The following is an 11,462-nucleotide window of genomic DNA, read 5'->3' on the forward strand; positions in this document are numbered from 1 at the left end:
CACACACACACACACACACACACACACACACACACACACACACACACACACAAGGGATATTTGGCTTTCAGGTGAAATTTCAGTTGCCAGCCTAAAATGCATTCAAACTTTTACAGGTGAACTTAATGTGACATTCCGTAAGCTTTTGAATGCACCAACTATTAAATGTTTCAGTACTTTTTTGCACAAGCTGCTGTTCTCTAACGTGGAGCTTAACGGCAAAAGTCATAACATCGACCAATAAATGTCCTGGTTCAATTAGAGCTGGTGTCGTCCTCAACATGCCGTTCACATTTTGACAACATGAGACCAAGACGACACCTAACAATGGATCAAAAGTACCTTGCCATGGTGATGCTTCAAACAGGATGTTCTCAGACGGAAGCTTAGGGTGTCAGAGTGTCATCAGCAGGTTGCAACAGAGATGCAGAGAGACTGGAAGAGTCACAGAAAGATGTAGACGTGGACGTCCTTTGGCCGCTACGTTGTGAACTATGGCCTGAGAAACCGGATGATGAATGCCACTCCATTCGAGGCAAATTTAAGGGAGGTAAGAGGCACCCAAGTGTTACGTCAGACCATTCAAACGCATTTGCATCACTATGGTCTGCGTGCTAGATGACCTACAAGCGTCTTGCAAGGGCCAGGGATCATTTCCACTGGATGAAGGGCTAGTGAGCCTCAGTGCTGTTCTCTGATGAAAGTCGAGTCATGTTGAGCAGAAATGACGGCCTCCGACGATGTCAGAGACATCGAGGAGAGCGCTCTGCAACAGCCACTGTTGTCACCAGACAAGCATTAGGTGGTGGCGATGTCACAGTGTGGGCACGTGTGTCCAGTCGGCACAGAGCTGCCCTACACTTTGTGACAAGCACATACTACCTGACTAATGTTTATTAATCCAGCGATTGTGCCCTTACACGGGCCTAATTTCACCTTCATGGACGACAATGGTCCAGCTTATCGGGTCCCATCATCAAGGAACGGCTGTTGGGACGCTGGTACTGTATACCGCAAATGGAATGGCAATTGCACTTTCTCCAGACCTGAATCCTATTGCAAACCTGTCGGATAAGCTGAGCCACGGTGTTGAGGCTCAAAACTCAACACCCCAGAACCTCAATGACCCGTCAAGAAGAGTGGGATGCCTCAGCAAACAATAAGTCCACTTGTGAACAGCATGACACGTCGTCATCAAAATGTAACGCTCAAGGGCATAAGACGAGTTAATGAGATGTCGACATTTTTTTGTCGTGGTTTTGAATTGAATTGAATACAACTTTATTGTCAAATGTGCTGTACCATACAGCAGGGGTCCCCAACCGCCGGTCCGCGGACCGGTACCGGTCCGCCGGGCATTTGGTGCCGGGCCACACAGAAAGAACTTGCCTTAATTCCGTTTTATTTATTTCGGAATACGAAAGATGTTTTATTTTGAAAAACTACCGGATTCTGTTACATCCGTCTGTGTCACGCTTGACACACGTCAAGCCACGCTTCTCCATCACGTGACCGATTACTTCAAAACAAAACGCAGGAGCTCGTAAAATGAGTAAAAAAAAACTGCTGGAGATCGCAAATCACGGCGGCCTTAAAAGTACGTTCGAGACAACTGGATTTAAGTTATGGCTGAATACTCTGAGATCGCCACAATAGCACTGTTGCTATTTCCGACATCCTACCTGTGTGAGGCGGGGGGTTTCTGCAGCAACGGCGACGAAAACAAAATTACGAAGTAGACTGGACATAAACCACACACTTGAGGTGTCATTGTCTCCTATTACCCCGAGATGGGACCGTCTGGTTACAGAAAATCAAGCTCGGTGCTGTGGTGAGTCGTCATTTTCATGCACTTTGAATTTGCGTTGTATCATATTTTGAAGGCAATAAACATTGCCATAGCGATCGGAGTGTTGCGTGGCGGGTGGTGTGCCCGCCATTGTTGTTCACTTTTGTTTCAATGAATTGCTTGAGATGAGAAAATCACTCGTGCATCCGTCTACTTAAATGTCCTAATTTCATGATATGATGTCACTGTAGCAGGAAATTTGGGGATTTTCCATAAATTTCACCTGAAAGCCAAACATCCCTAACTTTTTGTGACACACACGCACACGCACACACACACACACACACACACACACACACACACACACACACACACACACACACAAATTTTCGAGTTACGAAACGTTTAAAGAGGAAAATATTGTTACGAAAGAAATTTCAAGATACGGAAGGTAAAAAATACAGTCGCGGCTTGGAATTGAAGCAGATTTACATGGGACAGGAGATGTGAGCCAATCTCTTTTTCGTTAACGGACGCTACAGCTTCTTGTTGCTTTCAAACCTAGCTTGTAGCATGCATGTGCACATTTTCAGCATGATATCTTTGATCCACTGGTGAAAAGGACACTTTGATTCGCTCTTCTTTCAACAACTGTTTCAAGCAACAAACTGTATGCAGGAAAACTGTCTGTGTATTATGTGTTGTGTTGTATTATTTTGTCATTTTATGTTAACTGTTCTTTTGATGGTGGCGCGGGCACCCACAGCGGCTCCTCTTGTTGTCTTGTTGTCTGGTTGAGAGGGAAGAAATTTCATCTGTGCTGTATGTTGCACACAGAGTGCATTTGACAATAAAGTTGTACTTGACTTGACTTGAATTTTTGGGGGGCTTTGAACAAATGAGGGCATTTACATGGAAAATGTGTCTCTATTTACAAATTTTCTAGTTAAGAAATTTCTTCCAGAACCAATTAATTTCATAAGTAGAGGTACCACTGTATATACACACATATGTCCTTTCATGATGGGATAGTTAATGAGGTTAATTCAAATTTAATTATGCAGCCATGGTTAATGATCAGCTGGGATTCTGGAAAAGGACTGCTCTTGAGGATGAATGTGGTCGTAGGCAAACTGTAGACAATCTCCAACCTCTTCTGTATTCAAAAATGCTGCTCCTTATTGGTTTAACTTCCAGTCCACTGGTAGTCAATCATCATCAGGACAGCAAATAAGGAGGACACCTTACCATTGATGAAACTTAAGCAGTCTTGCCCCTTGGCCTCCCAAGCCAGCCATTGACCTCCTGTATCTTCTAGAGGAGGGAGCTCTGACGAAGGGGAGGGGTACGGTTTTTCAGTTACTGTCTGTGCCCATCGGGGGCAAAATCTGGGTCTGGAGTCACTGGGGTTTCGTAATTTCAGACGCCGATTCTGGCCCAAAATCAGCCCAGATTTGGCCCAGGTCATCACCATAACCTGCATGTATCCAAGCTGACTGGCTTAAGAGTGCAGTGGTTATAAAGGGAGCGGGATAGTTGGGTCCAAAGAAGAGGATTTATGCATGACCGGCTGGGTGGGGGTGGTTTTAAGGAGACAAAACAAGGATCTCGTGGATTTTAAGGGGAGAAAAACAAAGTGGCTTGTTAATAATATCAATCTGATTCTATTGGCAGAAAATACCTGATGAATTATTCTGAACAATGCATGTCCAGTCTATTTGTCAATCAGTCATCGTTTCAAAAAATATTCTCATGGTTCATCAGGTGTTTTAGGCCCCAGGCATTTTTTTTCCTTTTTAATCTACCTGTATGATGATAAACTACTGTACATTGTTTGCTAAAAGCACACAATCTTTTCTTTGAAACATGCAAAAGCATGCGTGTTGTGTCTTTTGTGTCCCTCAAGAATGCAAATGAATGAAATAATGATAAAGCCACATTACATTAATAACTTGCACAGACTGCTACAATACGAGCGCATGAATCTATTCAAAATGTGTGTGGATCATGGATCCCAGCTTTGCTCGGTGAAACAGCATTTCTAACCTTAGCCTATATATCCCTGTGTTTAAGTCAAACAACACAAGGAACAGCAGGCCGAAATGTAGTTGAAGAACTACTACAGAAGCAAAGACGGGACCCATAGTGTTTGGCTTTCAAAATGCTTTTCAAATGATTTTCACAAAAACTAGCCACAGCATCAGACCTGGACCAAAAATAAACAGCCGCTACTTGAAATAACGTCTCTAGATACGGGCAGAACAAAACTAAGCAAAAAAAAAAAAAAAAAATGCTATTTATAGCATGAAACATATTTTTGTCAGACTTTGATGCCCGATTGAAAGACACCATAAAGCATTATCTGTAGCCCTGTGACAACAAAGGCTCTTTCTCCTCATTGATCATACTTTAAGCATCAACTAAATAAAGACCATGCCCCTTTCCTAACTACTTTTTTTCCTCTTCCATCTTTAGCTCACCTAAATGTTACGGACAATCAAGCCAATTTTTACTATCTCACAAAGGCTACCAAACTCAATGCAAAATGCAGCAGAAGGACGACCAGTATTTTTTCAACACACGGTAGATCAAGCAAGTTTGAGGTAACTTGTAGTGTTGCAGGTACCTTGGAAAAACATCCAGGAATCGAAGAGTTTTGTTTGACTGCTAATGTTTGCACTAACCAACAACAATTCTGCGTAGTTCAATGATATTAAATACGCAGCATTTCTTCAGTGGGGTAAAATGCAAGAACCATGTTATATGGTCATGGTGCATCAACATGCGATTCCTATCATGATACCAATGAGCTCTGGGTCAAAAAAATTACAAAACCAAATAAGGGTAATTTTGACCTCTGCAGCATTGTTTCTTTTTTCTTTTTTTAAATATATATACATAGCTTCATCTTTGTGAAAGCAGGGCATCTTTAAAATTTGAATGTTGCAATTAGTATCCCGCCCAAGTCTGATAAAAGCATCGGTTGGATCATCAGCCGAATGATGTGAGCGCAGCAACCAAAGAGCGGAGAGGAAAGGAGTGATGGAAAGATTAAGGCTAGGGATGCTCTGTTGGGGAATTGAAGGTGACAAAATGGGGTTAAAATAAAGATAAGACTGGATCTGTTTACCAAATATGCCCTCTGTCAGTCATGGAAAAGAATGAAAGAAACAAAAAGGGAGAGAAAGGAAAGAATGAAAACGTGAAAGACTAATAAATTCTCATCATTCAGACAATTTAGCATTAATTAAAACAAGGCGAATATATTGTATTGTCAGCTGGATGCTTTGAATCAGAAATATATTTCAGAACAAAGAAAATCCAGCCTCCTTTTCCAGAATCCCTAACAGGATAAAGACCAATGTCGTCAGAAGGAATGATCTGATTTGGTTGGGGAAAAACAGTCGGGGTAAAAGCAAACAATGTATTAACTGTCATAATAAACCCATACTAACTCAAAATGCAATACTATTCATAGGTACATTCTGCAATCAGTACTTTCCAATAGGGCTGAACAATCAGTCAAACTCAAATCAACATAGCAATGTAGAAGAATGCAAATTTTCAAACTGCAGAGGCTTCAAATTGGAAATAAAAGATTTCAATCAGTTAGTATATTGTGTGTGTGTGTGTGTGTGTGTGTGTGTATTGATATGCTGTCGAAGAGAGCTGTCGTACCCAAAGCCTCCATTCGTCATTTGTGTTCCAAATGACAGATTCCATCGAACGGTGACTGGTGTTTGAATCCTTTCCAAAAAAAAAAAAAATGGAATTTGATTAAAATGGTGTAATGGAGTGCATTTTTATAGCACTGCATCTACATCCTACAGTGGGTGCCCAAAGAGCTTAACAAAGCGTGACATTTACTTATTTGCAAATTAATCGATTAAATTCAACTGTAAAGTACAGCGGCACCAGCTACTGTTCCTGAACTCATCCAATCCACACCGCAATCCTCAAGCTAACTCGCCGAAGAGGTGTTTTCTCTGGGGCAACGTTTTTTGGGGTTTTTTGTTTTTTTGCTATGCATGACGGCGTGACGGATAGGTTCAGGACAGAATTGTTGATCCACTGCCAAGATGGGCTTCACCGAGTTCATTGCCGAACAGTTAAAGTTCATTTGGTAGCTAACAGATGCGCATCCACTTCCGGGTGAAACACTTGACAAACCTGCTTGCCCTCACACTATTTTAGCTGTGTCACACATACTGAGCTCTCATGCAACAGTACTATATGACAAGATTCATTGAGGTTTTAGTGAAAAAATTAGAATTCAATACTTGCTTTTCTCCACCGGCTAGAATCCATCTTCAAATCACCATTGATTTGTGCATAGCCTTACTGTGTAGATATGTTCAGTGCCTAAAATATGCAGTCCACATATTTACAGTACATAAATTGTTTCATGTTTTGTTCATGACTGACGTTTACATCGCACTTGTTCGGTAGGAAAGTCGACATTGTGAATACTTAAAAGACTGCAAGTCAAAGTGTTTACCTAAATTGAAAGCTCAAATTAAAGTAGATAAATACAGTATACTGTTTTTCATGAGTCGCTGGCCTTTATTTTAGTATGAGCCTAACCTCGAAGACCAAAACATTGATTATCGTAAATCAGATTGTTTATTGACTCATACAAATTTATTTCTTACATTCATGGAAAGAGGACCTTGAGAAAAAAAAAAAAAAAAAAGCATATTGAATGGGATTTGCAATATTGAAATGCAATGAGATTATTTTTCAAAATTGTTCAGCCCTACTTTCAAATTGCAAAAGTGCAAAAGAGTGTTTCCCTAAAACAGCTTTTAAACCGATAAATCGCGTTCAGAGGGAAAACTGCGATTCTCTGAACTGGGTGAAAGCCAGTTTCACAGATTGCATTTTGAGAAGATCCATTTTATCACCAGGCAGTTAATACATCTTGAGGATATAAGGAGGATTTGAGAACATACAGTTCTGAACTTATGTTCTGAAACAGCCTATTCTCAAACCTATAAACACACTGTGCAAAATTCTTGAACATCCAAAAAATGAAGATCGACAATGTCTAAAACGTGTCTTTTCTTTCTGGCAGATGGCCTGCTTGAATCCTACCTTCTGCCACACCCCACGGGTACTGGCGACCTCGGACCTTCTTTCCATTCACTTCAATGACCACGTTGCTGCCAACCACAGCCAATGGCATCTTCTCCTGGTGCGAGGTGGAAAAAAATTGTTTCAATAATTTGTTTCGTGGTACATCACAATTGTTGTCAAAAAGTCTTTGTCAACGACTAACATCCCTCTGCATCTCTGGGCAATGTTGAGGCTACTGTAGATGACGAAATGAAGGGCTGTGTGGGACATTTTATAGACTAAAAAACGAAAAACCTCAGCTGGGATGTAAAGAGACTGAGTAAAATTTTCAAATGAATTTTTTTGTACCCGAGAAAGGTTCAGACAGGATTACCGTCCAGGTTAACATGAACACTGTTGATGGAATCATTTGAAAGAGGCAAACGGACACAATGTTTTGGCCAGAGGGAGCAGTTACTGAGGCGTGTTACATAAATGACCATCACTGTAGAGTGGCTAAGCTACAGCTAAAACTGGGGCAAACCTGCAAGCAATGGAAATGACCGAAAGGGCAGACTGGCCTTTGGTATTTATTTATTTATTCTTTCGGCAGACTACTAACAATTTGTTGTCCAATACCTTGATCTTCCGGATCAGCTTGTTGTCCTCATCATCGTCTGTATCTGGGAATTCATAAATTTTGATTTTGTGCTCCTGGATCTCTTTCATTATCTATCAAAAATGAAACATGAAAGTCAAACATACTATATATACATCTTTTCCCTGTTATTTGGGAGTAAAGATTTGCAGAACAAAGTACAGCGGTACCTCTACTTACGAATGTCTCTTCATAAGAAATATTCAAGTTATGAAACGCCTCAACAGGAAAATATTGCTTCTTGTTACGAAAGAAATTCCAAGATACGAAAGGTAAAAACACAGTATGGGCTGCTAGTCGCAGCGCCGAGTTTCCTGAATGCTTAGAGCTCTTCTGCCATTGGCTACTATCGAGCATCATTCTGGCATCCCATTGGCTAAGGGGGACCTCTACTGTCTGTGTCTATGTGTGTAGATAGATAAAGAGAAAGATCTGTGTCGATGCAACGTCCTCGTCATTCACCCCATGGGTGAATGATAGTTTTACGTAAATGTGAATCACCCAGAAAAAGTGTTCACCAGTTGGGCGATCGCACACTATGCTGATGTTTGCTTGGACATTTTCGAAGGATTGTTAAAAGCAAACGTCCTCGGGTCGGTTTGTGACAAAAAACAGGCAAAAACCACTTCTGAGAGAGAACATGAACTAAAGAGGACAAAAAAACGGTGAGGACGCAGTTATAAGTTAAAAAAACATTTTCATTCTTTATTCTTTGTTTTTTACATTGTGCACAACTCATTTATTGTGCAATAATCTACTTGTAACATGTATTTGTTACATATTTTGATGCATTTTTGTAACATGTATTTGTTACATATTTTGATGCATTTTTATCCTTCAGAAAACATTTATGTCAGAATTTTGGGGGTGCTTGAAACGGATTAGGGCATTTACATGGAAATGCATCTCTATTTAGAAAACTTTTCTAGTTAAGAAATTTCTTCCAGAATCAATTAATTTCATAAGTAGAGAGGTACCACTGTATAGATTAAAAAAGCGGGCATGGCTTTGCCAGAGATCAGAAATTCTCATACTAACAAGTAATATTTTCTTACAGTTCACAAATACCTGTTTCTTAAAAAGCTGGCATTCCTCTGGGGTCAGAGTGTCAGCTTTTGCAATAAGTGGAATGACATTAACTTTGTCGTGGAGCCTCTTCATGAACTCGATGTCAAGTGGCTTTAGTCTGAAGGATATACAGAGACAATGGATGGATGGAAAATGACACGACCAAGAGACATGCAAAAATTTAGGGGAATCTCAATACTGAAGAGGACCACAAAAAAGTGTACTGATTGTTTTTTTTTTCTTGCAGAAGTACTTATGTCTTCAATTGTAAACCTCATTGCACGTGTACACCCGTCCACGAGTAAATGTGTATTGTACATATTTTTTTTTTTTTTTTAAATTGGGGAAAGGAATGAATCTTATTAATCAAGAATCAATGCCCCATCAAACAGGGCTAGTCAGTCCTTCCACCTTTGATGGTAATATAGCAAGTACAGTTCAGTGGGTCACCAGCAGGGGACCCAAGTACCATGCACTCAAAGATGGTGCTGACAGAGGCTGGCATTTTTAACAGAATGTCAAGTTGGTCAATGTATTTACTGGCATGGTTGTACGAACGCTATTGTGAGCAAAATCATGAAAAGGTAGTCGGAGCAAGCAGCTGGTCACCACGAAAACTCGCAGCCAACCGAGGCAGGTGTGTTGATGTGCTTTATGTAGCGCACTGATTGTGAAGCTAACAAAGGCCAGGCTCTTTCTTGGCCCAGCTTTATGTGAGGCGGGATGAGGACCGGCTGACTTGCATGAGATGGCTGGCCCCTAAAATAGCATAATTTCTGCAATTAAGGAGATAGGATGTGATCTGTCCTTGGGTTATTTTGACAAAAGCCTGCCATATACTGTACATGTTAAGACACCTGGGAACAAACAGTTTTTTTCTGTCACAATTTCATTAGCGTCTCCTTTAAAACTGATTACTAGTCAGATTTTGCTTGAACAGACGGGCTTCCCTCTACATCCAAAATGGCCCTAAAAATAGGATTGTTTATTTGGTTGTAAAAACAATCCTTTACGGTAGGAACTGTGTTGAATATCGATTCCAACCCTTGTTTCAAGGAAACCCAGACTGAAAACATTACTCCAATTACAAATTATCTCAATGATAAATTTGGTTTTTAAATGTCCACAAGCGTGAAATTGTGGTTAAACTTGTTATACTACAATGTAAAATGTATGTACGACACGTAAGAAGTCTCAGGGCACGCTTTCAAATATCTGAGCTAAGGTGAAGATGAACCCAATTTGTGAACATGCGCTGATGCCGTGGTTATATTCAGCAACATTCAATGGCACACACGACTGACCAGAGGGATCGTGAGCAGGACTCTGTGGAGCATGAGCAGAGATAGTTGCTGCTCTAACAGCTCGGCTGTTAGATTTGGCCTCTTAATAATTACGTTGGTGACTTGAGCGACTTCACCGTCCAAAACTGCTAGATATTCCCTATTATGTATTAACAACTAAAATAAGCAGATGCTAATTTTCATCCTTTTAGAATGGGGTACAAAATGGGTTAATTTAAAAATAATAATGATAATAAATAAAAATTATGGGGCGGAACAGTATCACATGGCTAAAGAATCACAAACATCACTCCTGCTGGACCTCTCTCTTTTTCCTCTCTCTCTTCCTGGGACAGTATATTGAAATCCACTTATGTCAATCACGGCTGGCGTAGTCATTGGTGTGAACTCTAATCTATGCACCGATCACAATTGCCCCCAATAGAAAGAGGATGAGAATTAGATGATATCTACAGCGTCTCAAATATAGTTATGGAATTACTGGACTAGTTTATACAATAATGATCCACATCCTCTCTCTCTCCTGTGGTTAAGAGGAAAGTAATTTAATCTGTGCTGTATGTTGCACATGTAGCACATTTGACAATAAAGTGGACTTAAACTTGAACATACTTTACTGATAATTCATCAGTGGTAGAATCTGTCATATCTGTAGTGCAAAAAAAAATTAAATATTGATTTGACAGCCATGATACTGTATATACTGTACTATACTGGTAAATACAGTTTAATCTCTTTGACATCATATATATTGTAGTGCGTCAACATGGTTGCCAGTGTTTTAATGGAATGCGAGTGTGCTAAATCCAAAATGTAATCTGATTAAATGTATCCTCTACCCGTGTCCAGAAGGCGCAATGAAGTACAGACAGCAGTGCACCCTGTTGTCTGGCATCGATCTGCGGTTCACCCTCGATTCTGCGTTCAGGAAGTCCTCACACTTGCTGTCAATATAGTTGATAACTGGTTGCCAACTGAAAAAGGAGAGAATTTGACATCAAGCAGTAACATAAAAAAAAAACATCTCTCTCATATGAAATTTGGACTGACTGAATCAATGTCACGAACAAGAAAGCTACTTACCAGTTACTGTTGTCTACGGCATCTCCAAATCCTGGTGTATCAACAATGGTGAGAGTCAGCTGGACGCCCCCTTCTTTAATGAGCACCTTAGACTGCTCCACCTGAAACACACAAGCCATCCATTGACTTGCAAGACGGCATTTCCAGGAGCGCACAGTTGGCATGTTGTTATGAGCGCTGCGTCATCTGAAAGTTTGCTGTGTAGGTTTACAACAGGGATGAGAGTGGCTAGTAATGAAAAAAGCGGTAGGGGACGTGGCCGGGACGGGGGCGGGGCCTGGACGGGGGGCGGGGCCACTTACAAAAGTGGCACGAAACATGCTGAAGTTGAAGTGTATTCAATTTACACACTATTTGAAACTTTAACAGAAAAAAATCCCAAAGATTGTTCACTATTCTTTCAAGTGAAAATTTGTGCAATTTTGCTTATGCATTCCTGGTGAGCACCAATATGTAACTTCAAATTTGCTGCTCAAAATCAAAACTAAAAAAGTAAACACATTCC

General features: G+C 40.5%; 1 protein-coding gene across 4 annotated transcripts in view; it reads right to left on the reverse strand.

The window, feature by feature from the left end:
- LOC109520743 (septin-7-like) overlaps positions 1-11,462 on the reverse strand; it is a 59,293-nt gene that overhangs the window by 11,513 nt on the left and 36,318 nt on the right. For 2 of the 4 annotated variants that reach the window (XM_019878169.1, XM_019878170.1), the window contains exons 4-9: positions 10,958-11,058; positions 10,714-10,848; positions 8,571-8,688; positions 7,484-7,576; positions 6,884-6,980; positions 4,920-4,931 (exon numbers count right to left, since the gene is read on the reverse strand). In XM_019878169.1, coding sequence (XP_019733728.1) covers positions 4,920-4,931; positions 6,884-6,980; positions 7,484-7,576; positions 8,571-8,688; positions 10,714-10,848; positions 10,958-11,058 — 556 coding nt within the window. The remainder of the gene's footprint in view (positions 1-4,919; positions 4,932-6,883; positions 6,981-7,483; positions 7,577-8,570; positions 8,689-10,713; positions 10,849-10,957; positions 11,059-11,462) is intronic. The other 2 variants (XM_019878171.1, XM_019878172.1) reach the window with 1 other exon arrangement.

This window comes from Hippocampus comes, unplaced genomic scaffold (genome assembly GCF_001891065.2).
Source record: "Hippocampus comes isolate QL1 unplaced genomic scaffold, H_comes_QL1_v1.1 scaffold37, whole genome shotgun sequence".
Lineage (NCBI taxonomy): Eukaryota > Metazoa > Chordata > Actinopteri > Syngnathiformes > Syngnathidae > Hippocampus > Hippocampus comes.